The 23,083-nt window shown below is 44.0% G+C and overlaps 1 protein-coding gene across 2 annotated transcripts in view; it reads right to left on the reverse strand.

Moving 5' to 3' along the window:
* Nucleotides 1-1,371: 1,371 nt before the first annotated feature.
* Nucleotides 1,372-23,083, reverse strand: part of IARS (isoleucyl-tRNA synthetase) — an 84,706-nt gene continuing 62,994 nt past the window's right edge. For both annotated transcript variants that reach the window (XM_008062825.2, XM_021714779.1), the window contains 13 exons: nt 22,542-22,619; nt 21,488-21,609; nt 20,899-21,001; nt 20,543-20,626; nt 17,924-18,098; nt 17,584-17,696; nt 14,622-14,717; nt 13,240-13,416; nt 12,407-12,512; nt 7,920-8,045; nt 3,944-4,087; nt 3,117-3,269; nt 1,372-1,986 (listed from right to left, as the gene is read on the reverse strand). In XM_008062825.2, coding sequence (XP_008061016.1) covers nt 1,904-1,986; nt 3,117-3,269; nt 3,944-4,087; nt 7,920-8,045; nt 12,407-12,512; nt 13,240-13,416; nt 14,622-14,717; nt 17,584-17,696; nt 17,924-18,098; nt 20,543-20,626; nt 20,899-21,001; nt 21,488-21,609; nt 22,542-22,619 — 1,560 coding nt within the window. In that variant the 3' untranslated portion in view covers nt 1,372-1,903. The remainder of the gene's footprint in view (nt 1,987-3,116; nt 3,270-3,943; nt 4,088-7,919; nt 8,046-12,406; nt 12,513-13,239; nt 13,417-14,621; nt 14,718-17,583; nt 17,697-17,923; nt 18,099-20,542; nt 20,627-20,898; nt 21,002-21,487; nt 21,610-22,541; nt 22,620-23,083) is intronic.

Raw genomic sequence — 23,083 nt, forward strand, 5'->3', positions numbered from 1 at the left:
AGGGCTGTCAAAGAGCTTCCCCGGGGCTCTGTGGCTGTTGACACATTCCCCTCCCCAAACGTCATCACTCATTAGTCCTTAGTCACCACGCGGGTCTCAGGCGGGCAGTGCAGCTCCGAAACCGCAACATTTCATTCCCCTCCTAACCCTCTCCAAGCCTGTCGAGTTCAGGTTGAATCCAGCAAACTGACAGACTTGACCCTGGCGTGTGGTTGAGCCGAAAGGGAGGCTGGGGTCCAAGTGCCCTTGCATGAGGTATGTGGGACCCCTCTGAAGGGGGTAGGACACTGGGGCCACCACGCAGGGCGGGTGTCTTGGGTTCTGTCTCCAGGTCTCTGGTGGGCTGGGAAACAGGCGAGGGGGTGCCAGGAGGGTGGCAGGGCCAGTCCCACCTGCAGCCCAGGCTCCTGTCTCGGGGGTGGCCCCAGAGGCTGCTGGAGGCCACGGCCAGCCCATCCTCCTTGGGGAGGGTCTCCATGCTGGAGGAGGCCGGTGAGGCCTGGGTGCGAGGACACGCCCTCCAGGCCGAGGGCCTTTCTGGGAGGCTCTCCCGGTTTAGCTAAAGGAGAGCAGGCTGCGGCAGCTTCTCCATGAGCCCGTCTGGGCCTCCCAGGGCTGGGCCCCAGGGACCTGGCTCCTTGGGGTCCTCGTGGTCCCGAGGGACACTCCCTCCTGCAAGGACCCCCCTGAAGAGTGAGGGGTATGCACAGCCAGGGCAGAGACGTTGTCAGGACACCTCCGGCTGGGATGCCTGGAACCCTGGCACGCCTCCCAGGCTTTGGGCTGGCTCGGGCTCCTGCCTCAGGCCCTCGCCCCAGGGCTACTCAGGCGGGCAACTTACTTGGGTAAAAGGGACCCTGTCACCCGGCCCACCTACCACCTCATGGAGAGACAGCCCCGGGCCCTCTGCCCTCTGGGGTCATCCACTCCAGGCCAGGACTGGACCGTTGCCACACTCAGCTGAACTCCCGCCCGTCCCTGTGGACTACCTCGCCTGGCTAATTTTTGATTTACTGTAGCGACGAGGTCTCGTCAAGTTGCCCAGGCTCGAACCCGCGGGCTCAACAATCCCCTCGCCTCGGCCTCCCCAGGTGCTACGATGATAGGCTGGGCCATCGAGCGCCGCCTTCCTTTCCCCCATCGTGGGTGTCAGACCTACCCTGCCGCCCGAAGGCTCCCACCTCTGCCTGTTCCCTCTCCCCTTTATCCTTCATTCATCTTCCCCGCAATAAATTCTTGCACATCTAATTTTGTCTTGGCATCTGCTTCTTGAGGACCCAGATTACCACCCAGGATTTCGGAAAGTTATATTAGATGGATAAGACTAAAGTCCACGGTCTGATACAGAATCATTATGAAATTATGTTCTTTAAAGATTACACATTTCAAGTTTTATTAAACTATGACAGGATGAATTAATTTTCCAACACATTTATATCTGAGTTTGTTTATTGTTCTGGTTTACTGAAACTTAAAATATTTCATCAAATTACTCAGGAAAATCCAGGTAGCAGAAATATATAACATGTCCGTTTCTTCAAGAGGTCTCAAACAAATTTTAAAAGGCCATAATATGATATACATACACTTTGCCATTTAGATGACTTCTATCTTCTGTACTTAAGAACTCAAGTACAGAAATAAACTTTGAGGTACCGAGGTAACATTACAAGCTTCTCCCAACATAACTGCTTAGGTGTTTAATGTTAGGCGTGAACATGACTGTGAGGCCTCAAGTCACTTCACCAATCAGTCCTATTTGAGTTTTAACCCAAAAGCAGCACATTGCACATGCACCCGCAGGACGCATCTTCAATGTGTCCGTGTCCATGTATGGGTTCACACAGGTGGGGAGGGTGGCAGGTCAGGGAAAGGCTGACCGAGCCACACTGACAACTAAACGCTAGTTTTCTGCCGTTGTTGGCAATACAGAAACATACACAGTCTTCATATTCAACGTTTTCATGGGGACGTCTTCTGTAATTTCTAGAATGGAAATGAAAATAAAAAATCAATGTGAGGGGGACATACGTCATCAACTAGGGTACCTGCATAATGAACATTTTGTATACCTAACCCTGAATTGTACCCCGTATCTTTAAAACAAAAATAAATAAAAAAATAAATCAGTATGCTGCCTATTGTGAGTGAATTTTTTATTTTTATTTTTTGAGTTGGAGTCTCACTCCGTCGCCCAGACTGGAATGCAGTGGCCGCTCCCGGCCACCGCAGGTTCCACCGCTGGGCTCCGGCGATCCTTCCGCCTCAGCCTTCCGAGTAGCCGGAACTACAGGCACGTGCTACCACAGCCGGCTGACTTTTTGATTTATTGTAGAGATGAGGTCTCGCCAAGTTGCCCAGACGGGTCTCAAACCCACAGGCTCAGGCAATCCACTCACCTCAGCCTCCCAAAGGCGTGGGATGACAGACTGAGCCACCAAGCCCGGCTATGTTTAGTCCGTTACAGATCCCCTCTGTAACAGCCGCTTTAGTAAATCTCTTGGTCCTGGTCAGGTGTGGAGTCATTACTGGTGCCGAACTTCTTTCAATAACGGGAGGTACAATGTCTGTTTTGGTTTTTTTTTTTTTTGAGTCGGAGTCTCACTCTGTCGCCCAGACTGGAGTGCAGTGGCCGCTCCCAGCCACCGCAGCCTCGACCTGCTGGGCTCCGGCAATCTTTCCGCCTCAGCCTTCCAAGTAGCTGGAACTATAGGAGCGCTACCACACCTGGCTAAGTTTTTGATTTATTGTAGAGATGAGGTATCGCCAAGTTGCCCAGGCGGGTCTCGAACCCGCGGGCTCAGGCAATCTACTCACCTCAGCCTCCCAAAGCACAGGATTATAGGCTGAGCCACCGAGCCTGGTTACAATGTCAGTTTTAAGTTTCTTTCAGACTGTTATCAAAATTAGGCTTTGATTCTTGAGGAAGAGAACAATTTTAGTGTCAGAAAATATGCTAATTGACCTAGAAGCGGGATTTTAAATAACATAGCAATATAATTTTTAGATAACTTCCAAAGCAAAAAATAATTATCATTTTAATTACTATTTTCAAAGAATTTCTACTTTCAGTAAAAGAAAAACAAAAAGCAAAAACCTGCCTATAATTCCCTCACCTTGTGTTTGGGTCTCATTCAGAAACAGCTTTAGCTTCCTGCTCCGAAGACCGAACACCTTAGCAGCTTCATACAGAAGCCCTTGGTGGGTGAGTCCCTTCTGCCCAAGCGGGTTTTCAAGCAGGAGAGTGCCCACTGTCCCCATTAAACACTCTATGGAAGAAAGAAGAAACTAGGTTAGATCCCGAGAGTTCACCCTCTGTCTCTGAAATAGGCAGTGACTGTAGCCAGCTCTAATAGGTAGTGCTGAAGGCTTGAGGCCAACAGTGAGCCCAGGAGCATAAATGTGACAACTGGAGGTGCAATCCATGCAGAAAATGCCCTAAACGTTCCATAGAGGGGAAGTAGAAGGGGAGAAAGAAGAAAACAATTTATATAAGAGCTCATCAGCCTGGGGAACAGATACTCAGTATACACTCAAGTGAAGAGCCAGGCGACTTCAGTAAAAAAGTAAGAAAAAAAAAAAATTCCTCAACTATTAGGAAAAAACATGTATCTTCCCAGTTGTTGATTAAGGAATGGAGAAACATTTTCCAAGAAAAAACAGTAAATAATAAATTAATATGCTTTTGCACTTAAACAATTCAGTCTCATTTAGTTGTAACTTTTACCTAAGCCGTTAATTTCGTTTCCTGACCTTGCTGATGGATAGGGGTCTGGCCACATAAACACACAAAAGAAACGAGCTTGTGGGCACTTCCCAAAGTGGCGTGGGAGCCCACACTTCAAATCACCACAATGAACCAGACTCGAAAAACACATGAAGTCAGAGATTTGAACACTAATGCCCAGCACCCCACAACCTGGCTGTGGGGGAAGGCATGTACCTTGTGGTTCTGCGTTCAGGAGCTGCAGATTGAGATACTGGCAGAGGAGAGGACTACGAGAGTTGCTCCGAGGAGGAGCTGATCCTGCAGTCACGGAAAGCGTTTGTCCACTAAGACTTAGTAAGTCAGTTTCGTTCTGTATTTCTGAAAACAACAACAACAACAATTCTTTCAGGGTTACATAGTTCAGATCTCAAGTAATTCACATTTTCCTACGGAACTGTGAGAAAATGAATGGCAGCTGGGCAGTGGCTCATGTCTGTAACCCTAGCACTTTGGGAGGCTGAGGTGAGAGGAATGCCAAGTCCTGGAGTTTGAGACCAGCCTGGGCAACGTGGTGAGACTTCGTCTCTACAATAAATCAAACAAGTTAGTTGGGTGTGGTGGTACATGCCTGTGCTTCCAGCTACTTGGAAGGCTAAGGAACAAGGAACACCTGAACCGAACAGGTTGAGGCTGCGGAGGCTGTGTGTGTGCCACTGTACTCCAGCCTGAGCAACACAGTGAGACTCCTACTACAAAAAAAAAAGAAAAAGAAATGACATAATAATAATTTAAAATATAAGATCAACTTGTATGGAAACAAACTTGAAAACCTAACGGAAATGGAGGACTTTCGGACATCACACAACCTCCCCAGGTTGAAACAGGAAGAAAAGACCCTAAATAGACAAATAACAATCCAGGAAATCGACTGTGTCATAAGAAAACTACCTACAAAAAAAAGCCCTAGACCAGATGGCTTTCTAGCAGAATTACAAGAAGGAACCGACACCAATCCTAACGAAATACTCCAGGCAACTGAGCAAAATGGAACTCTCCCCAAATCATTTTATGACGCTAACATCAGATTGATACCAAAACCAGGTAAAGATCCAACAAAGAAAGAGAACTACAGGTCAATATCCTTGATAAACATAGATGCTAAAATTCTCAACAAGATTCTAGCAAATCAGATTCAACAACACATCTCAAAAATCATCCATCACAATCAAGTAGGCTACATCCCCGGTATGCAGGACTGCTTTAACATTTGCAAGACCATAAACATAATTAAATAATCAATAGATATAAAAACAAAAACCACATGATTATATCATTAGATGTGGAAAAATCTTTTGATAAAATCCAGCACCCATTCTTGATAAAAACCCTTGAACATCTAGGCATAGATGGAACATATCTCAAAATAGTAAGACCCATCTACAAGAAACCCACAGCCAGCATACTGCTAAACAGACAGAAATTGGAACCGTTTTCCCTGAAAACCAGATCAAGACAAGGAAGCCCACTTTCACGCCTCCTTTTCTTTTTTTTTTTTGTGTTGGAGTCTCACTTTATCGCCCAGGCTGGAGTGCAGTGGCCGCTCCTGGCCACCGCAGCCTCGACCTGCTGGGCTCCGGCGACCATTCCGCTCAGCCTTCCAAGTAGCTGGAACTACAGGCATGCGCTACCACGCCCGGCTAATTTTTTTGATTTATTGTAGAGATGAGGTCTCGCCAAGTTGCCCAGGTGGGTCTCGAACCCGTGGGCTCAGGCAATCCACTCACCTCAGCCTCCCAAAGTGCGGGAATTCAGGCTGAGCCACCAAGTCCAGCCTCACTCCTCCTTTTCAACATCGTTTTGGAAATCCTAGCTAGAGCAATCAGACAAGAGAAGGAGATCAGTGGTATCCAAATAGGAAAAGAGGAAGTCAAGTTATCCCTCTTTATAGATGACATGATTCTGTACCTCGAAAACCCAATAGAATTTGTCAAAAACCTCCTTGCACTGATAAAGGACTTTGGTAAAGTCCCAGGGTATAAAATAAATGTGCAAAAGACAGTCACATTCCTATACACCAACAGTAAACAAACAGAAACCCAAATAAAAAGCGCAATCCCATTCACAATAGCCACACACACACAAAAAATGAAATACCTTGGCATCTTTCTAACCAGAGATGTGAAAGACCCTTACAATGAAAACTACAAAAACATTGTTCAAAGAAATCAAAGATGACACTTACAAATGGAAAAATATCCCATGCTCATGGATTGGAAGAATCTACATCCTAAGATGTCCATCCTACCCAAGGCAATCTATAAATTTAATGCAATACCCATGAAATTACCAGCAGCATTCTTCTCAGACCTGGAAATAACAATACAGGAATTCATATGGAAACAAAAACGACCACAAATAGCCAAAAGAATCCTCAGCAAAAAAAGAAAAAAAGCAGGAGGTATCACACTCTCAGAATTTAAACTGTATTATAAAGCTACAAAAATCAAAACAGCCCGGTATTGGTTCCAGAAAAGGCATATAGACCAATGGCAAAGGATAGTGATTCCAGAAGCAAAACCTCAATTTGTCAACCAACTCATCTTCGACAAAGCCTTCCATCACCAACCACTGGGGAGAGGAGAACCTATTTAGTAAACGGTGTTGGGAAAACTGGCTGACCACATGCAGAAGATTAAAACAAGACCCCTACCTATCACCATACACAAAAATCAACTCTAAATGGATCAAAGACCTAAACATAGAACTTCAAACTAGAAGATTCCTAGAAAATGCAGGAGACACCCTTATGGAAATTGGAACTGGCAAGCAATTCCTGATCAAAATCCCTATAGGATTTTGCGTGTACCTATAGTGCCCATGCCATAATGCCATAAGAGATAAGATGCACAGGTGGGACCTCATCAAACTGACAGGCCTCTGCAAAGTCAAAGAAACCACCAAGAAAGCAGGGAAACAGCTCATAGACTGGGAAAAAGTATTTTCCAGCTATATGTCTGACAAAGGCCTAACATCCAGGGTCTACAAGGATCTCAAACATGCCAGAAAGAAAAAAACAAACAACGCCATTACAAAGTGGCCAAACGATATGAATAGACACTTCTTTTTTTTTGAGTTGGAGTCTCACTCTGTCGCCCAGACTGGAGTGCAGTGGCTGGGGGCAGCCACCGCAGCCTCGACCTGCTGGGCTCCGGCGATCCTTCTGCCTCAGCATTCCGAGTAGCTGGAACTACAGGCGCGCGCCACCACACCCAGCTAATTTTCTGACTTACTGTAGAGATGAGGTCTCGCCAAGTTGCCCAGGCGGGTCACGAACCCGCGGGGGGCTCAGGCAACTCACCCCGGCCTCCCAAGGCGCGGGATGACAGGCTGAGCCGCCAAGTCCAGCTACAGACACTTCGCAAAAGATGACAAACGAGCACGCAACAGATGCATGAAAAACGCTCAGCCTCACTGGCCCTCACAGAAATGCAAACTGAAACCACGCTGCGGACTAGGCTCGGCCTGCTCAGCCTGTCATCCCGGCATTTTGGGAGGCCGATGCGAGTGCACTGTCTAAGCCCATGGGTTGGAGACCAGCCAGGGCAACTCGGCAAGACCTCACCTCTACAATAAACACAAAATTAGCCAGGCGTGGTTGCACGCGCCTACAGTTCTGGCTACTTGGAAGGCTACGGTGGAAGGACCGCCGGAGCCCAGCAGGTCAATGCTGGGGTGGCCGTGAGCATGCTACAGTACTCCAGCCTGGGCAACGTTGTGAGACTCCTACTCAATAAATCAAATAAACAAATAAAAGCCTGGGTGACGGAGTGGCAGTCCTACTCAATCAATCAATCACTTTTAGTTCAGTTTATTTCGTTCTTTAAAAATTAAAATGTTCAGACTCTGGATTTGGTGAGATTTAGGTGCTATGTTCAATGAAGTTAAAACTCAAGGTCTCTGAAGGCTGAAATTTACCACACAGCTAGCAGATGAGAAGGTAAGATGTGAACTTTCATATCCTATTAAGCTTTTCAGCCACATCGCACAGTGAGGAGGCAGGAACAGACACTGCAGGCCAGCACTGCGGAGAACCCAGCACTGACCCACAGACAGAAAAAATGCAAAGGTTCTAAAATATAACTGATATCAAATTAAATCAGACCAATAAATCTTGTGTCAAAGGACACAGACATTCTCACTTTCCACATACCTGTTTCATCATGGAAGACAGTCAGCTCTGTATTTTTAACTCCAAAAATGCTAGTAACAACACTTTTCAGCTTTAAAAGGTCCAACCTATTATCGCCTTTTGGATTTTCTAGAAGCAATACTCCACCTAAAATGCCAGAAAAAGATTTCATCCAGAAAAGTAAAACTTAAGAAAAAATGTTAAACTTGGAGGAAAAAGAATACAAGGGGATTCGAGCCCTAATTTTTTTCTTATTTCCCCCCAGTATATACTACACATGCCCTTGGTATGTGTTTTGGCAATCCTTGGTAGATATAGTTCAGGAATAGAACTTTACCAGGCGATCTATTCCTGCCTTTTTCTGGATTCAAATCTTTTATTTGCTCCTCATTTTTCATTTTGTGCCCTTTGTAAATCTTAAAGGCTCAAAGTGCTTAAAAACACTATTTGGCTCCAGATGCTAATTTACCTCAGAGTTAATTATGGATATTTATTGGTCTTAGGTAAAAAGCATTCACATTTTCCCCATTAGTTATAATGGTAGCTGCAGGATTTTTTTTGTAGGTATTCACTATCACATTGACAAAGGTCCCCTTCTCTATTTTTCTGAAGGTTTTTGTTTTTCTTTTAATCAGGAGTGGATACTGAATTTTATCAAATGCTTCTCCTGCATCAACTGCTATAGTTATGCAGTCTTTTAGTCTGATAATAAGGTAGATCACATTGATTGATTTACCAACACTGAATCAGCCCTGCATCCCTTGAATAAACCCCACTTGGTCATTATGCTTAAGTGCTGCATATACAGATGAATTCTATTTAACAATTTTTTGGTAAGAATAACACTGACAATCTCTGTTAAATGCATCAATTGCATTTAGATCATTTTACTTTTATTGTAATTATTGATATTAAAACTTAGGTCTTCTATTTTCTTCTTCTTCCTCTTCTTCTTTTTTTTTTTTTTTGAGTTGGAGTCTCACTCCTTTGCCCAGGCTGGAACGCAGTGGCATGTACGCTCACAGCCAACCCAGCGTTGACCTTCTGGGCTCCGGGGATCCTTCCGTCTAAGCCTTTCGAGTAGCTGGAACTACAGATGCTTGCTACCATGCCTGGCTATTTTTGATTTTATTGTAGAGACGAGGTCTCACCAAGTTTCCCGGGTTGGTCTCGAACCCGTGGGCTCAAGCAATCCACTTGCCTTGGCCTTCCAAAGTGCTGGAATTCCAGGCTGAGCCACCGAGCCTGGCCTCTTTGCTATTTGTTTTTTTTCCTTAGGTCCCTGTGGGTTACTTAAATATATTTCAGTGTTCCATTTCTTATTTGTCTAGTGTTTTATAAGAATCCTTTGATATAAGTTTTTTTTTTGAAGTCAGAGTCTCACTCTGCCGCCCAGGCTCGAGTGCAGTGGCACGCTCACAGGCACCTCAGCCTTGACTTATTGGGCTCTGGCGATCCTTCCAAGTAGCTGGAACAACAGGCATGCTCCACCACGCCCAGTTAATTTTTTGATTTATTATAGAGACAAGGTCTCACCAAGTTGTCCAGGCTGTTCTTGAACCCCTGGGCTCAGGCAATCCTCTTACCTCAGCCTCCCAAAGTGCTGGGATTATAGGCTTGAGTCACCATGCCCGGTCTGATAAAGGCTTTTTTAAACTGGTTATTCCAGGTATCGCCATACTTATCTTACTGACGTCTATGGAAGGATTACAGGCATGAGCCACTGCACCTGACATAGGTATTCTCTTAGAACAGGTCTGCTGGCAAAAAATTCTTTTAGTTTCCCTTCATTTGAGAATGGCATGATTTTTCTACCATCCTAAATAATATTTTTCACTGATACAAAATTCTGGCTGGGTGTGGTGGCTCATGCCTGTAATCCCAGCACTTGGGAGGTTGAGGTGAGAGGACTGTCTGAACCCAGGGGCTCAAGACCAGCCTGGGAAACTTGGCGAGACCTCGACTCTATAATAAATCAAAAAAATTAGCCGGTATAGTGGCGCAGCTTCCAACTACTTGGAAGGCTGAGGTGGAAGGACTGCCTGAACCCAGTAGGTCGAGGCTATGGTGACTGTGAGCAACAGAATAAGACTACAATTCAGAAAAAAAAAATCCGAGTAGACAGTACTCATCTTTCAGCACTTGAAAAATGTTTTCTTTTATTTTCTGGTCTCTGTGGTTTCTGAAGAGAAAGTCAGTATCGATCACATTATGTTTCCTCTGAAAGTTAGGTAATGCATTTCTCTCCCTCTGCTTTCAAGACTTTTGTTTTTTGTCTTCAGAAGTTTCATTATGATGCATGCAACTCAATGTGGATTCTTTTGGGTTAGCCTATTTGGGTTTCACCCAGTATCTTAATCTGTTCAGACGGCTATAACAAAATACCACAGGCTAGGTATTTCATGAACAACAGCAATTTATTTCTCATAGATCTGAAGACTGAGAAGTACAAGATAAAGGTACCAGCAAATTTGGTATCTGGTCAGGGCCTGTTTCCTCGTTCGTAGGTGGCACCTACTTGCTGTGTCCTCACATGGTGGAAAGGATGACTAGCTCTGAGGTCTCTTTGATCAAGGCACTAATTCCACCTATGGAGGCTCTACCCTTATGACCTAACCGCTCAGAGGCTCTATCTCCTAATTATAATCACCCTGGGGATGTCAAGATTCCAACACGAATGTTTTGCGGGGGAGAGGGAGGCCACAAACATTCAGACCACAGCACTCAACTTCTTAAATCAGTAGGATTATGTGTTTTGCCAAATTTAGATTTTCAGCCATTATTTCTTTATCTTTTCAGTTCTATCTTCTCTCCTCCTTCCTACTCCAATGACAAAAATATCAATCTTTTGTTATTTGTTCCACAGGTACTTGAGGTTCTGCACATTTTTTTCAACTCTCTTGTTCAAAATGGGTAATTTTTGTTATTCTTTATAGCTTCTATTTCTTCGCTGAGGCTCTATAGTTTTTCATGTTACTATTGTGCTATTGCTCCTTGAAACATTTTTATTATTTAGACCATCAGATAATTTTATCATTTCTGTCATTGTGGTGTTTGAGTCCATTGATGATCTTTTTTGAGATCTTCCTGATTCTTTGTATGATCAGTGTTTTCCAACTAAAACCTGGACATTTTAGGCATTGTTTTATGAGGCTCTGATTCTTACTTAAACTCTCGACTTTAGCTGACTTTATTTGATATCACACTGGTAGGGGAAAGGGGAACACTGCCTAATTGTTTTCAGGTGGGAGCAGAATTCCGAGTGGATGATTGGCTTTCAATGACACTAAGGTCGCGTTGCTATTAGGGCTGGCGGGGGAGGGAGTTCCCAATATCCGCTAGGCCTCCACCCATACCTCCCAGAAGAGGAAGGAGAGTGCCTCTTTTTTTTTTTGAGTTGGAGTCTCACTCGGTCGCCCAGACTGGAGTGCAGCGGCCGCTCCCAGCCAACGCAGCCTCAACCTGCTGGGCTCCGGCGATCCTTCCGCCTCAGCCTTCCCAGTAGCCGGAATTACAGGCATGTGCTGCCACGCCCGGTTGATTTTTTATTGTAGAGATGAGGTCTCGCTGCCCAGGCGGGTCTCGAACCCGCGGGCTCAGGCGATCCACTCACCTCAGCCTCCCAAAGGTGTGGGATTACAGGCTGAGCCACCGAACCCGCTGAGAGTGCCTCTTTACAGCTCTCCATATGGTCTTTCCTGACACCCAAGAGGAGGAGGTGTCAGTAAATAAGGTAAGTGACCTCATTACTGCCATGCAGTTGTGAATGGGAGGGATGCTGTGTTATTGCCCAGCAAGAATGAAGATACATGTTCTCCATATGGTCTCCAATGATTACCAATGAGCAGAGGGGCTCATTAATGCCTGGCTAGGGTGAAGGTTCCAGCTCCCTACTTGGTCTTCTCTGATACCATCAGGGTGAGGCAGGGAGGCTTCAGCCTGGAAAGGTATAAGTTAGGCTCCCCACGTGGGTTTTGCTGGTGTGGATGCTGCTGGGGCCATGGTTTTTTTTCTGTGGTGTTTGTCTGAAATAGAGCAGTTATAATCTAAAAACTTTCTATCTTGCTGGGTTGCCCCTCTCTCGATCCTTTGTCTAGTGAGAGCAGATGTTGTTGGGGCATTTTTGTCTGTACTTGTTGGTATTTACAGATTGCCAGCTTCTTAAGCTCCTAGTTTGGGACATATGAGGCAAAAAATAAAATCCAGAACTCACTACCATTTTGCTACTTGGTCACAAGGTCCTTAGTCTGTCTTTTTTCCCTCCATCTTTGAGAGTCTCCTTATGTTTGCTTTTATACAAAATGTTCAGGATGTTTAGATGTACCTAGTGGAAGAAAAGTATGTCTGCTTCATCTTTCTATAAGGGCAAGTTCAATCATTTATTTTAGAAGATCCATTTAGATCACAATTAAAAAGAAAAAGTTATCCGGTTCTGCCAATTATCTTAAAAATATCCCTAAGTTTAGCTAAAAAATGCTATACAAACCATGGAATTCATGTACTCTTACCTTGTTCACTGCCGTTTACACAAATGTTAAGATTGACATATGCACAAACAGGACTAGGCAGCGAAGATCTTCTGGTGAGTGTAATTTCCAATTCCGATCCCTTTAACTGAGCACACAAGCACACATGACTGAGTTAACTGCAGCATCTGACTGCAGCGTGCCACACCATGAAGTAACAGTGACTTCTCAGTAAGAACAAGTGATCTACACAATGAGAACATACTCAATCTCATCAAAAACTACAATTTATATACCCATTTTGTTCTCCTTTTACACTGGTCTCTTAAAAATGAAATATTTCCCCGATTACATAAGCAGTATGTGCTAAATAGAAAATGAAGCTGCACTGCAACTTCTCCCACTGAAAAGACAAATATCCCCTTTCAGCCCCTCCTGGTCCTAATTGTCACATGCATAGAAGGAATGAGACAAGGATCAAATGATTAAGTAAACGAATGAGATAAATATCTTCCATGTCTTGGTATCTGACGTTCAAGGTTATATCTAAACTTCCTAGATGTGACTTTTAATAATAATCGCCAGAATCCACAATGCCAACTTTTCTCGTTTCGGACACAATAGGTCCATGGCGCCATTTTATCTCCTGGCAAATCTCACTCACCTCCTGGCTTCCTCCCTTCAGAGAATCGGTGGGAGAAAAGTTCTGCCTTCCTCACCCATCTCTCTGGAACTTCCTCTCTCTGACCCTTATCCACTCCTGTCAGATCAGTACTGCTGGACTGAAGTATTTTTACTTCACAGGGGGACAGGGTATCAACATGTCACTACATGAGAACCAATTTTAAATCTTGCAGTAGTTTAACAGAACTCACCTGTGTTTTTTCTTGAGTAAGAATTTTATCCAGTGTAGGAACTGGATATGGTTTCAAGGGGGCCTTTATAGTAGCAAATATAAACTCCGTGTGGCTTTCAATAACATTATTCAGATAATCTTCTTCAGAATTTGCTTTATAATAAACTGTTATTTCATCGGTTGGAGCCAGATTGCACTGAAAGCACATATAGAAAATTTAAAAAGGGAAGCACTTGTTAATCAAAACTTAAGCTAGGGTGGGCTTGATGGCGCAGCCTGTAATCCCAGCACTTTGGGAGGCTGAGGCGAGTAGACTGCCTCAGCCTGCGGGTTCAAGACCAGCCCGGGTGACTTGGCGAGACCTCATCTCTACAATAAATCAAAAAATTAGCTGGTCGCTGGAGTGTGTGTGTGTGGCTCCGGCTACTTGGAAGGTGAGGCAGAAGGATTGCCTGAGCCCAGCAGGTTGAGGCTGTGGTGGCCGTGAGCGTGCCACTGCACTCCAGCCTGGGCCACCCCGACCCCGACCCCTAACCCCAAATTATTAAAAAAAAAAACACACAAGGTACTGTTAACAAGGACAAACGATCCCACGTGGAATCATCTCAGGAGGGAGTCATTTGTCCAACCCATCTGGAAGACTAACTGCACTGCGGTACACGCCTAGCCTTGTGCCCTTCTCCCCATTTTGGGGGGGGGGGTAGGGCAGGTGTCTCTTCCTAGTACAACCAACACCTCATGAATGGTAACACAAAGAGACAACTTGGAGTCCACTTACAAAGTTCTGAAATGAAACAGAACTCCTAAGCAACCCCATTATCGAGCTGAAGCAGCCTCCTCATATGGGGAGTCGCAGGTCTCAGACACCCCGCGTGGGAACAAGGATGTGTAGGCGCTAGCTGTCATTGCTCTCTACAGGGTTAGGGCTTTCTGACTCCCTCACCTGATGGGAGCCTGGTGGCCTCTCTGCTGGGCTCTGAGCACCTTCTTCAGCTTCCTAATCAGGAAAAACTGCCCTACTCTATCCAGATCCAGAAATCTTCCCTTAGCTAGGAGCCCTTCTATGCTGACTGCACCTCTGACTGCCATCACGGACACTCACTGCCATTTCTGATTACCTTCAGCACCATCAGAAGGGCTGTTTTGTAGAAGCTTAACAGAACTAGAAAAGGATGGGAAGGGGCAAAGGTTGGCTGAAAGCTGTAACGTGTGAGGAAGTAAGTAGGGAGGGAAGAGGCCTGTCTTCCCTGCAGAGTACAATCCAGATGGACTACAGATTAGTGATTATCATTAACTGATCACCATGGTTTATACTACCTGTTTCTCCTAACCCTCACAATAAACAAAATAAAACAAGTAAAAACCTCAAACAGTGGCTTATTCTTAATCCAACAAACTGACCTTTTTGCGAAGTTTCTGGATGCGATTGATAACTTCCCGAGCCATTCCTTCATCCACCATTGACTGGTCAGGGGTGACATCCAAGAGGACCAAAGCCTGTAGAAAAGTGTACACTTTAACAATCAAATAAGAAGAAAAACTTCGTCCACATTCAGCAAAATACTATTTAAAATTCAATTCTGAGAAGTCTATAATGCGGCACTACTTAGTCACACATCCAAACCAAGAAAATAGAGTCAATCTAGCTTCTTCATCATTCGAGTGTTTCTGTATAACCAGCTAGTCCTCTATGTCTAAAGAAAGGTGCAGCTCTTACTTCTGTTTTTGGTAGGGTGCTGCTCTGGGTACATACTCTGTGACCACCTTTCATCAGAGTTCCTCAAGTGGCTCTGCTTTTTGGCCATCTAATAAACAGTATCAACTCTTCAACAAGTAAGATCAGTAATCATGACGCTCCTGGTGCAGCACAACTGCTCCTACCACAGATGAATGGATCAAAGGCTGAAAAGCAGCCAACTCCCAAGTTTACTTTCTTTCTTTTTTTTTTTTTTTTGAGTTGGAGTCTCACTCAGTCGTCCAGACTGGAGTGCAGTGGCTGTTCCCAGCCACCGCAGCCTCGACCTGCTGGGCTCCGGTGATCCTTCCACCTCCACCTTCTAAGCAGCTGGAACTATAGGCGCACGCTACCACACCCGGCTAATTTTTTTGATTTATTGTAGAGATGAGGTCTCGCCAAGTTGCCCAGGCGGGTCTCAAACCCGCGGGCTCAGGCAATTCACCCACCTCGCCTCCCAAAGCGCTGGGATTACAGGCTGAGCCACCGAGCCCGGTACCATGACTCTTTTGATCCTTTGGTTTGTCAGTATGACTCAAGAAACAAAATCTACAATGGGCCACAATACATATATATTTACTTTTTTGAGATGAGGCCTTGCAGTGTCACCCAGGCTCAAGTACAGTGCACAATCATAAACTCATTGTAACCTCAAATTCCTGGACTCAAGCAATCTTTCCCGCTTAGTCTCCCAAGTAGCTGGGACTATAGGTTCATGCCACCACACCCAACTAATTCTTTCTTTTACAGAGACTGGGTCTCACTATATTGCTCAGGCTGGTTTCTAACTCCTGGACTCAAGTAAACCTCCCTCTGGCTACCCAAAGTGTTGGGCTGATGTGATTCGCTGTACCCAGCCTACAACACTTTTTATATAACTTTAAACCGCCTTTTTGCCACATTTCATGAAAATTTTTTTCTTTTTATCAACCATAATTTTTCTGTCTCATCTATTCTGAAGGTTGTTGATTATGATATAGTAATAATAATATCATCACTTCGATTACAGAGTAAAATATATTCGATAAAAACCTTGTAAATTAGGCATCATTCCCATTTACCTTTGAGAAAATTCAATCACAGAAATTCGCAAACTTGACTCACTTCACAAAGGCACAGGATGCACAACTGGAAATGGGTGATAAGCTCAAAATTCCAGTCAGAGCAGGGCCACTACAGCCCACTGCAACGTGTAACCCAGCCAGGTCAAGAAACTCAGAAGCATCACATGATGACACTTCTATAAGTAGGTACAACTTTTCAGACACCCAACATCTGCCGTCATCAGGAGGGACTGCCCACTCTCATTGTTTAGAAACCTCCTCCCTGTCTTCCCCTACCTCCTTCCCTACTACTGCACCTCAGACTCCTGCCACTGTCTGGTCATGTGGAGCGCTGTATACATCTAACTGAAGCCCCCGTGTAAGGGCTTGAGGAGGCTGGCCCTTTTTAGATGGAGACTTTGTTCCACTTCCCCCATATAAGAGACATTAAGCACAGAGGGACTCCAGCAATTTTCTGCTCTCATATGGGAGATCTTACATCCTTGGATAAGTCTGGTCAGGAGGGGAAAGATACTCTACTCTCCATCATGACAAAAAATACTGACCCCAGGCTGGGTTAGGTGGCTCAGCCTGTAATCCCAGCACTTTGGGAGGTCAAGGTGAGTAGACTGCCTGAGCCTGTGGGTTCGAGACCAGTCCAGGCAACTTGGCGAGACCTTGTCTTTACAATAAATCAAAAATTAGCTGGGGGTGGTAGCGCATGCCTGTAGTTTCAGCTCCTTGGAAGGCTGAGGTGGAAGGATCGCCAAAACCCAGCAGATCAGTGGGTGGCCATGAATGTGCCACTGCACTCTAGCCCAGGCAACGGAGTGAGACTTCAACTCAAAAAAAAAAAATACTGACCCCAGTATTCAAAAGAGCCTGTATACTCTCCTCAAGGTGTATTACCTGACCACCTCCACGTCTACCCCAATTTTCTGGATGGAGACCCTTCTCTGTTCTTATTTCTACCAGATAACTTATCAGGAAGAATATTAAAAATTGGTTTACTTTCCTGTGACTTGTTCCATGAATAGTCCATTTTTGTGTAATTTAACACTTAGAATAATTACTAATATGTAGAAATCACAAAATGCCTACTTAAGTATGAATTAAAGAAATGCTTATATTCTATAATCCCAGCACTTTGGGAGGCCGAGGTGAGAGGACTGCCTGACCCCACTGGTTCGAGACCAGTCTGGGTAACTTGGCGAGACCTTATCTCTACAATAAATAAAAAAATTAGCTGGACATGGTAGCATGTGCCAGTAGTTCCAGTTACTTGGACGGCTGAGGCAGAAGGATCACCTGAGTCTAGCAGGTCAAGGCTATGGCGGTCATGAATGTGCCACTGCATTACAGCCTGGGAAACCGAGTGAGACTGTGACTCAAAAAAAGGGGAAGAAATGCATATGTTAAGGGCACATCACATAAAGAAGTGCAATAAATAAATATATAAAATTAATAACTGGTTGATTCTCCCTTGAGATGAGTTGTCTACATTGTCAGGATAGACATAGGTAAAATACTTTGTCCTCTTTATGTGCTCATTTCTTGAAGAAATGTTCCAGGAACAGAAAAATACCTGAGCATCTGAGTGTGCTTCAAACTGCGCAGTCCCACCTGTGGCCTGGTCAAAGGCATACATAAGGCGGATGTCTTCTTCATGCAGTTCATGGCCTTCTACAACAATGGTCCCTGTTGGAGAAGCAGTTATCCTGTTACTCAATCAGCTCACCTTTCTCTCCAAGCTGCCCCACTACCAACATATCGCACCCCCTTTTCAAGAAAATTTCACAACAGTAGAGCTGCAGAGACTTCAAGAGGCACTTTTCTTCTGACTCATGTCACTGTTTTAGCCAAGGATGTGACAAACTTTCTTTAGACTATACGGAACGGGTTCCCTTGTCTGAGCAGACACCCACCACTCTTCTGGAACTGCTCCAGCTCCTCACTGCTCAACTGCTTGATGGACGTCATCACTGTCTTGAAGGCTCCCTTCAGACGTTTCCCCAGTATCATATGATCCGGTTCTGCCCTCAGCCGAATGCCATACTCGTTTTTATCTGTAGACAGTGTAACTTTCCGAACATTCAACTCCTATAATTAGTGCATAAGAGGAAACAAAATGAGAGGAATTAAAACATATGTCCATAAAATAACTTTGTACACAAATGTCCATAGCAGTGTTATGCCTAATAGTACAAAAGTAAAAAAAACCCAAGGATTATCAACTGTTAATGGATAAACAAAACATGGCAGATACATGCAATGGAATGTTTAGCAATATAAATAAATGAAGCACTAGTACATGCTACGTGAAAGAACCAGGAAAATATTACACTAGGTGAAATAAACCAGACATAAGGAATCATAAATTATATGATTCCACTTATATGAAATGTCCAAAATAGCCAGGCTCGGTGGCTCAGCCTGTAATCCCGCGCCTTTGGGAGGCTGAGGTGAGTGGATTACCTGAGCCCGCGGGTTCGAGACCCGCCTGGGCAGGCGAGACCTCATCTCTACAAATAAATTAAAAAATTAGCCAGGTGTGGTCGCGTGCACCTGTAGTTCCAGCTACTTGGAAGGCTGAGGCGGAAGGATTGCCGGAGCCCAGCAGGTCGAGGCTGCGGTGGCCGGGAGCGGCTACTGCACTCCAGTCTGGGTGACAGAGTGAGACTCTGACTCAAAAAAAAAAGGTCCAAAATAGGCAAATCCAGAGATAGGAAATAGATTTGTGGTTGCCAGGGAATGGCCAGATCTCGAGGGAAAAACAGTGGGTGAGTGCTAATGAATACTGGGTTTCTTTTGGTGATGATGAAAATGTTCTAAAATTGCGATGATGATTATACAACTGTATAAATATACTTAAAAACTACTGATAGGTATATGAAAAAAAAATGCTTATCAAGATCAGTCAAGACAGATGAGCATAACTGAAAGAGGACCCAAGAATCAGAAATACATGCAACACGAAAGAGGGCAAAAATAAAAAGAGAAGAAAAAAGAAATATGAACTTAATCTTTCATGGGTCATCTGTGAGCAAGCAATTTCAGAGGACCACAAGGTTAACTATCAATAATCAGGAGTGTTAGTCAATCATAACACTTTCTGCCTCTGTCATGCAAATTAAGAATAACGATGCAGAGGAATGATAATAGCACCATAGGAGATAGAAAAATGAGATGTTATGAGAACTATCGCTTGAAGCAAATAATAGAAGAATGTCTAGTATTGCCAATGTATTTAACTGTATTAATCTCATTGTCAGCAATCGAAGGTATTTTTAAAGACATCCATTTTTATGCATATCCACAGGCATTAATTTCAAAATTTATCATCTAACTTTTGGATTCTAATATGTGCCTGGAAATCTCAGGCGATTCGAAACCAAATATGTACATTAATATTTTCTTTAATATATTTAAATACTACCTGTGAAAATAATAAAAAATGAAATTGAAAATGTATGTGTTTTTAAAGAATCATGGAATAAAGCTCTTTGGGACGACATTACAACCTTGACCCCAAACTCCACTTCTACAACCTAGCTAACAGCCATACACTGATATATGCACAAAGACACAAACATATCTTTTGTTTATAATCAGAAACCTAAATTTTCAACATCAGGAATAATTAAATAAATTATGAAAGTTACAAATGGAACAATATGCAGCTTTTAAAAAGATATACTACAGTGAAAAAGCAAGCTAAAGACCACATATATGACCTAATGAATGCACAAATAAACCCAACAGCATGGACATATATGAGTATAAGCAGGTACTACATACATGTGTACACATGTGTAAAATCCTACGAACATCTCTGAGGATAAGAGTCCAGGGACAGACAGGGTAGACACCTTTCACTAGGCATACACTATACTAGTGCTTCAACTGTTTACAATCAGTGCATGGTCACTTGTCACTTGAATAATTTTTTTTTTTGAGTCGGAGTCTCACTCTGTCACACAGTGGCATACTCACGTCCACCATAGCAGCCTCTACCTGCTGGGCTCAGGCTACCCTCCCGCCTCAGCCTTCCCAGTAGCTGGAACTACAGACGTGCACTACCACACCCAGCTAATTTTTTGATTTAGTGTAGAGACGAGGTCTTGTCTTGTTGCCCAGGCTGGTCTCGATTCCGTGGGCTCAGGCAATCGTCTCGCCTCTGCCTTGCAAAGTGCCGGGATTACAGGCGTAAGCTACTGTGCCCAGCCACTTGTATAATTTAAAGAAACAGAGTTACTCTGTCAACTACCAAAAAGTACTTTGGAGAAGAGAAGTGAATAAGGATAATAAATGAAAGGTAAAGGAATTCATTGATCCTGAAATATTTTTTAAAGAATTACATCACGCTTATGTTGATTCCAAGAACAGTGTAAAATATCATGGATTATTAAATTTGTTATGTATATACTTATATAGAAAAGAAAAATAATGAATTATATGCTCAAAGTATATAGTGAGGAATAGTCACCAAAATTATCTCAAGGAAAGGCCTTCTGGACCCAAAACAGACAAATCATATACCTTACCTCAAGGATATACTTCTCCAAAGACTTGATATCTTTGAGAGCCTCTGGATCTTGATGGATAACCACAATTTCTTTCAAAGGGTACTAGGAGGAAAATGGAGGGAGAAAGTTCACTAAGCAGTCAGTCCTCTGAACTGCAGAAAAATGGAACACTAAGTGTTTATCTGAATCTCAAGCTCCAGACTCGTCTGGCCAAGCTAATACTAAGTCATTCACGCACTTTCTACAGGAAAGGAAAAATATAAGGCCATTGCTGGAAGCTCTCTAATAGTAAGAGAATATCCCAGAGACTTGATTATTTAAGTCTGTGCCATAAATAAATAAATAAAAATTCAAACATAAATAAAAATTCAAACCTTTATTGGAATAGTTTTGCGGTCTCGGATCACTCGCCCAAGTTCAATCACAGACTGCATTCTAGACACTGCACTCTCGGTTTTCTTGTCAATCAATTCTTCTCTGAATGGTAAAGGGAGGAATATAAGTAATCTCTTAGACTCAAAAGGAGAAAATCCAAGACAATAGGGTCAGGCTAGAGAAGGAATGGTGTGGCTCAACTTCTTGGTGAGGCACCTGGGAAAGGGCAGTGCCTGTGCCTGCCTGGGTTGGGGGCGGGAGGGCACACAGAAGCAGGCAGCAGCCTGAGCCTGCTTGTCCAGTGCCCAGCAGCTCGCCAGTGTCCCTAAAGGCCACGTCCACACTCCACCTACTACAGTTCTACAGAGCAGTTCCACATCAAACATCCTCCCTACTGTGTATCGAAGTAGGCCCCATCTTACAGACTGAGAAGCAGCCCACGTCAGTTGAGTGGAGGAAGGGCATGGAGGGGCCGGAGTAAGGAAACGCCTGCTCTCCCAACTCCTTCCCAGGGAGCTAGGGCCCCACATGCACCGGCAATTCCCCTCCTCATAGGCCAGGTGAGGCTCATCTGTATTTCATTCCTACCGAACGTGGGGCAGCATGAGGTAGTGGATGCTCAGTGTGTCCTTGTCCTGAACAGAAGCAGGATCAATCAACACCTTTAGATTCTGGTACATCAGTTCGGTGAGAAAAGGCATGTAGGGAGCCTGCATGAGGACAGAGGACATCATGTCATTCACATGCAGCCATCATCGACCAATCTTGTTTACGATGACAAACAATTAAATGTTTTAGAGGACACAGTAAAATGCACAGAAATGGGCATGTGGTTACTAAACATGCCCTATTAAGGAGAAATAACTTCGTAGCTATGAAGCCCAGCAGCAGGACTACAGCCAAAAAAAAACCTAAGCATCTCTAGACTTCTGGAGGATGTCCAAAACACAGATAGGAGCACCTGATGATGTTCCAGCCAAGTCAATGTGTACAGGTGACACAGCATTCCAAAAGAAACTTATCTTTAACCCGGAGAAAATACCACCTGCTTCAAAGGTTAATGAGGTCAGGCATGGAAGGCACAAGGCAGAGATTTTCCTTTGGTTAAGGAATAAATAGAAGGCTTATAACATACTAGAGAAGCAGAAATAAGATAAAGGGAAGTTGGAGATATTTCATTTGCATAACATTTAATGAATATTTTAACTGACAGGAGCATGTTTCGAATAATTACTTGCACATTTTTCTCTCAAGCTAGGTTAAAATATTGTTTGTGATATATTTGCTCAGTCAGACATTAGCTCAGGAACTTCCTCAGTACTCACAGACAAGGCAATCCACATCAACACCAAGCCTGTCTTACCTTGAGCTGCATATCCTCATTCTAGATCCAAGGATGCTGACCTGCCCTGCACTACCAGAGACAGTAAGAAAGAAGCTAGTATTCTTTAGCTCCTACTTGACACACATAAGCTAATGTGATTTTTGAAAAGGAACCGGAGCTAAAAGCTGTTAAAAGACTTTTTGTTTCTGTTTTTGGTGGGAAGACATACAAGAGAGATATAAAGAAAGGATGCTGCAGAAAATGGGCATCACACACAGCCCATGGACTAAAGTTTCAGAAATGGGCCAAGCATCTTACCATTAGTCTGCAAAGAGAAAGCAGAACACTAAACAAGGTTTCTAGGGCCATGACACAATCCTCCATCCCATTTTCACCCTAATGAATAAAAAAGAAGCAAATAGAAATGTGCTAAATATGTTTATCATAAAAACAAGTAAGTTTATTAAAAAGAAGCAACCCACAGACAGTATGCAGCACACAGACAGGACATAAGACAGAACCAAGAGAAAGGGCCATAACCACAAGCTGCCCGGTACTGGGGCCATAACGGTGGCCTTGCAGGTAGTCCAGGAAGCTTGGTGGGGATGTGTGTCTGCTGTCTCCTGACCATCTCCCCACCTGAAGTCAACAGATGAGGAAATGGAGGCTGACTGTAGGACATGACGACTGAGGGAAATGGAGGCTGACTACAGGACATGATGAGTGGATTTACATGCAAACAGCTAAGACTTTAAAGATACTTTAGATGAGATTTCTTCTTCTTATTATTTTTTTTGAGTTGGAGTCTCACTCTGTCGCCCAGATTGGAGTGCAGTGGCCGCTCCCAGTCACCGCAGCCT

The sequence above is a fragment of the Carlito syrichta genome, unplaced genomic scaffold (genome assembly GCF_000164805.1).
Source record: "Carlito syrichta isolate Samal-C Ts95f unplaced genomic scaffold, Tarsius_syrichta-2.0.1 Scaffold97032, whole genome shotgun sequence".
In the NCBI taxonomy this organism is placed as follows: domain Eukaryota; kingdom Metazoa; phylum Chordata; class Mammalia; order Primates; family Tarsiidae; genus Carlito; species Carlito syrichta.